General features: G+C 40.1%; 1 protein-coding gene across 1 annotated transcript in view; it reads left to right on the forward strand.

Moving 5' to 3' along the window:
- The window catches only part of LOC101849312 (adenosine receptor A2b), a 5,717-nt gene extending 2,262 nt beyond the window's left edge, over positions 1–3,455 (forward strand). Inside the window, exon 2 of the mRNA XM_005105152.2 lies at positions 2,109–3,455. Coding sequence (XP_005105209.1) covers positions 2,446–3,435 — 990 coding nt within the window. The 5' untranslated portion in view covers positions 2,109–2,445 and the 3' untranslated portion in view covers positions 3,436–3,455. The remainder of the gene's footprint in view (positions 1–2,108) is intronic.
- Positions 3,456–5,704: the final 2,249 nt, after the last annotated feature.

Here is a 5,704-nt window from a genome sequence, read left to right on the forward strand (position 1 = left end):
ATACATACAGTGGCGTCCTGAAGAAAATTGAAAATGTGATCACCCATTCATCGTGTTAAAGCGATGCACAGAAACAAACACTACCCAATTATAATTTCAAAACAAGGTCCTCACAGGCGCTGTAACAGTCATTTTGGTGTCAAAAGCGCCGTAAAACATCTACTACTATGCCATGCCAAAGTCCACGCGCTTTAACTAAACGTAATAGAATATTCCACTTTGGCAATCTGACCTATAAATCGCTCTTTGGGATAACCCAAGCGATGACGACACTCCTAGCGAGTTTGGCGGTACATTAATATTAACTAGCCTAAACGGCACATCTCAAATGTGCACCCACGAAACATAGCCCGCAGTAGGCAGTCTAAAAATTAACGCGATGGCCTGTACACTATTCAATGCCAAAATTATGTGATCCCCGGAGCAATCCAGCGGAGTGCTCAAGTGAACTGTGATTGGTTCATTGTCTTCCCACTATTTTAAGCGGTTCTGTGACCGTGAACCTGAGGGTGGTGAACGTGACATACTTACGTGTCTTAACTCACCGCCCTATGGGTTGTGCCTTTGAATGGTTTTGTTGTGGAGTGGTGAAAGTTATTACTCGAGTGTTCAGTTCCAATGCAGGATAAAGAAATTGATGTTTAGCTAACAAACAGATTTAGATCTAGTTCTAGAAATCGAAGCGACCAGTAAAAAGAATGAAAATAAAAGCATAAGGTCCTCCTTCACCATCCCAAAGATCCTACATCCCATTTACTATGTCCTTGATAATCTTCAACCTGATGTTGCTTAATTGTGCACGCCCACTTTTTAGCGCCACGAGCCGCCCCTGTCTGGCACATTAATATTTCGTCTATGTTAAGAGTCGCTAGAGATGTGGTCACTCAAAATTTATCCTAAACAATCGGGCTGGGCAAACTTGTGTGTAATCAAAAAAATATGAAATCGTGTTCTCATCTTTATTGAGGTGCATCCGCATTAGTGGAATGTACATGTACTGAATACAGTGACATCGCGTGGGTTGCAGACAAGGTGGTGCATAATTGGAAAGTGAGCAAATGGGCAATAGGCTTTGTAGCTGCTATTAAGATTTCTAGAGAAAGTCAATTAGAATCTGCAAGATATCCCGTAAACTACATCTATCGATATTTACAACTGTTTCTAGATGAAACCACATAAAAGCTGCAATAAAGTGAAACAATACTAACAACTCACTAGGCTCACAATCTGAGAAGATTACAGATTTCTAATTACATGTACTTCGTGCAGCACCAGGACTTGCTACACAATTAGAGGGAGACAACAGTTTGAATACCCATTCTTCATTGAGTTACCGTAGACTCTACTAGTGTGGTAGATAGGCTCGCGGAAACTTGGATCAAATTTTCAGCTTGCACCAAATCGGTGCGGCGAAGAGCAGTTTCATGCACCTTTCTTCTTGTGCGGGAAGAACGATGCCTAGATTTCTCTACAGTGACAAAAATAACTTTGGTGCAAAGATTTTGCTTGCTCCCAGCAGACACTACCGCAAGCGGTGCGACGAACATAAACCATCCTCGCCGTCTGTCTCTTCATTGGCGCAGCCAGCAGGTGGCGGATCGCAAGGATGTAGATCGAGAGCAGTAACTGGTTTAGAACACTTAGAAAAGGGGGTAGGGGTGGGGGGGGTTTGAAGGCCAGGGTTAGGTGGAGCGCTTGCACCAATTGCACCAATGGCGCCCCACCACTGACTGAATACCAAAGAAATCGAGAACATTATTATCTCTGCAATGAACAGCATCTTCTGATGATATTTTCAAACAGATTGGAAAACAGAACAGTCACAAATACCACAGAAAACCTGGACTGAACATTACATCTGCTCATTAGTATTTTGTTTTGTTAACAAATGTGTCCATTAACTCATATTGACCTCTTGATTTCTGATATATGCATATAGATTAAAAGAACTGTTATAAAAATAGGCCGAATTGTTTAAATCGCTACCAACAGACATTTGCAGAACATTGAACTCTTCCCTTTTGCTTTTTAATTGGGGTTTTTTTTAAGATTTTCATTGGAAATCCTTTCGAAATGACATTCACATATAATTCTCTTTCCTTTTGCAGGTATGTCGCATTCAGCAACAGGCAAGACATCTAAATTGGAAACGCGTCAAGGAAACGAAATGAAACGTCATTCTATTGGTCTAGTGGCCTGTTCCTTTTACCTGTCATGTTTAAAGGAAACCGCAGTGTCCCGTATTTCCAGGACAGTGTCCCGTATTTCCAGGACAGTGTCCCGTATTTCCAGGAATACATGACGTAGTATTCGTACCTCTTTGTCTTGGAGTTCTAAAGAATGGATTGCTTTCTCTGCGCATTTAACTTCAGCAATATGTAGAAACAGATAGAGAAAATAGATAGAGAAAGATATAGATCTCAGGCTGAAACTGCGTCGTTGAAGATGTTTCCTGAATCGTTCAATGGAAATGTTATGACAACCGTCCAGACATCAACTGTTTCAGAATATCACGAGCCATACTACTACGTCGTCCATTCTGTACTGTACACCCTTTCTGTCCTCTTGAATTCAGTCGTTGTTTTCGTAATTCTACGGTCTGAACGACTCAGGACTCCGACCAACTTCCTCATTGCTTCCCTAGCAACTACGGACACCATCTATGCTGTTGGCGAGGCTGGGTACGCCATAGAGACGCTCCTTATAATGAATACGGGTAGGGCATTCATGCCAAATTCTCGGGCCTGGCTTTCTTTTGTTTCTTCTATGTACGTTTGTGGGAAAATGTCCAACTATTTTCACTTAATGTCTATCGCCTTCGAGAGATGGGTTTACATTGTCCGTCCCTTTCTTCACGAAAGACTCGTAGGTAACAAACGTATCTGTCTCATCTTAGTTATCATCTGGTTATTTTCATTTTTTGCTGGACTGGATATACTAATCAAACAACAAGTGGTCAACAGCGTTAAGGACGCGCCGGTGAGGTTTGCTTTGGTCTACCCAATCGTTCATTTTTTATGCAGTGCTGTTATCTGTACTGTGTATGTCCATATTGCTATCATCAGCCATAGGCACATGCAAGCCATTCAAGCTCAAGAACTGTCTTTTTTGGCTGCTGCAAACGAAAGACATCGTCTCCGCTCTTTGAAATCGAACTGGAAGATAGTGAGAATGGTCATCACAGTGTTCGGGATGTTCTTTTTGACTGTCACTCCTGTGGTGTGTCTGCACGCTTACCTCGTGCACAGCAATACGTCCATGACTAACATGGCGAGGCAGATCCTCCCACTCCTGGCTGCCACGCATTACTGCTCAAATTTCTTTGTGTTCTTCTCACAATGTAAAATGTTTAGAGACATGTTGTTTTTTTGTAAGTCAAAAGTCAAGGTCGGGGCTTTGGGTGGGAACAATGTATCTGTCAACACCCTCAGTTGAGTAATTTCAAGGGAGGTCAACCCCCCCCCCCCCCCCAGAAACAAATGTAAGACCCAAAAGTATCGAAATGCTGGATCAGAGCCCCCTCAGTTGCCTCCCCCCCCCCCCCCCCCGCCCTAAGCACCAAAAAAATATTTCTCCCCCCCCCCGCAGGGAAAAAAAAAAAAAAAATATTTGTTATTTTTCCTGGTGGTTGCGTTGGTGTCTATATAATTCCAGAATATTTTGTCCATTAAATTTGTGTGTTCTATATTAAAGTTTATGGACTTGTTACCTGGGTACATCTCCCTTTACCCCCCTTCATTCCTTTTCCTGATAGTTTGCGGATATTTAAACCGAGTGTATTTATCGATCTTTTCTTTATTTCCTAACTAACCGTTTTGTTTCACTTTTCGGAGTTTTTCCCACTTTCAAATTTGCATGTCCAAATAAATCCCTTTAAAAACCAAACAAAATTGGTTTTTTTTATATCTACGTGGTGGTGGTAAGGTGGGGGGGGGGTCACTTTCGGTATTGTCGTTTGTTCTTTTTTTGTCCATATGTTGACTGGGTTTGTTGTTTGGGGGGGGGGGGGGGTTGTAAAGAGAAAGTACCGAATTATTAGATACAGCGGTGAGTATCGACAAGGGGGGTGGATAAACATTGATTGAATTTCCAGAACTTAACATCGCGATCACGACACCTGTTTTTGTTTTTGTTGCTGTTATTGTTGTTTGTTGTTGTTTGTGGGTGAGGTGTGTGTTTTGCTTTGTTTTGTTTTGTTGTTATTTTTGGTGGGAGGGGGGCTCACTCCTTGCTCAGGGAGGGAATATACTTGGGAGAGTGAGAAACTAAAATTCAAATACGTTTATATTCCAAAAGATTATTCATACTTGTTTAGCCCGCTAAATATAATGTTCATTTGCCCTCCATTATGACAAAAAAAATGCTAGAAAGCAGCCTTTCATTGAGGAAAACTCCAAGAAGTCTATGATAATATTAATATTATGGTGGTGTGCTAGATATTTCGTGCTGTAAGGGGGGAATAGGAGATCTCGAAGGATGTCTCAACTTTCCTCAGTCTACAACTACGTTGTCTTTCATGTCTTTAAGGGGGTGGCATGGAAAACATTGCTCCTTAAGTTTAGGTCCTTGAGCTCAGGCCTTGATTTTAAAATAAAATGCTCTGCTCACCAATGTTGCCTTAAGTGAAGTTTGAAAAATGAGAAAAAGAATGGATACAGAGGTTGGGGGTGAAGGAGTGTGAGGAATAGTTTTTTGTGTTGTTTGTTCCACTCGTTGAGTTATTTGTTATTAGGGGGAAAAAGCGTTCAATTTTTGACCATAGCTTCTCTTTAGAATAAGTTGTTTTGTTGTAGTTGATGTTGTCTTTGTTGTTGTTGTTGTTTTTCTTTGGGGGGGGGAGGCGATGAGTTCTTTTTTGTGGGGGTGGGGGTTTGACTTTAAACGTTGCTCTTTGTAACTTTTTGTATAAACAATGAGTATAACTATAAAGTACATATTGTATTTTTGTCCAGCTGTCCTTGTGTACGTATTGTGCATTGAAATTATCTAAATTATGTCCTGCATAAAAATTGTTAGTTAGAAGCTATGCACTGGCTTCCAGTTGATAAAAGAATCAAATATAAAATTTCTACGGTACTATCTGTTGATGCCTTAACAATAATGCTTCATAATATCTGTCTGAGCTTTTAATACCACATTATGCTGCATCCCATCAGTTGCGTTCATCCTCAGACGCTACAAAATAACTCAGAGCCCCCTAGAATGAAATGAAGATTATTTTGTTGAGAGAAGTTTCTCATTTTTGTGGGCTCTAAAATATGGAGCTCCTTACCCTAGGACCTCAGACATGAACAAATCCCAAGCGATTGCTCAAGACTCCACTTTTAGTTGTAATGTGTTAGTAAATACTGAAACGATTTGCTCTCACTGCTGTCATTACGTGTATATCATTCATGTATGATTGAGAAAGTTCTCTCTATGTTGTTAAATTGATTTTCTAGTTAATGTGAAAAGTTTTATCTTGTGGGAATAAAGTATTATGCTCAGTGATCGATGTAAAACGATCAGAGTTTTTATTCATAATATGGAATATAGCGCAATATAAATGCAATCTATACTGTTATTACTATTATTATTATTATTATTATTATTATTATTATTATTATTATTATTATTATTATTACTATTATTATTGGTGGTGGTGGTGTTGTAGTTTTTGTTATGTACACAGAGTCACATAGTCTTTAGAAAGGTGTAAGCTGAA

The sequence above is a fragment of the Aplysia californica genome, unplaced genomic scaffold (genome assembly GCF_000002075.1).
Source record: "Aplysia californica isolate F4 #8 unplaced genomic scaffold, AplCal3.0 scaffold00454, whole genome shotgun sequence".
NCBI lineage: Eukaryota > Metazoa > Mollusca > Gastropoda > Aplysiida > Aplysiidae > Aplysia > Aplysia californica.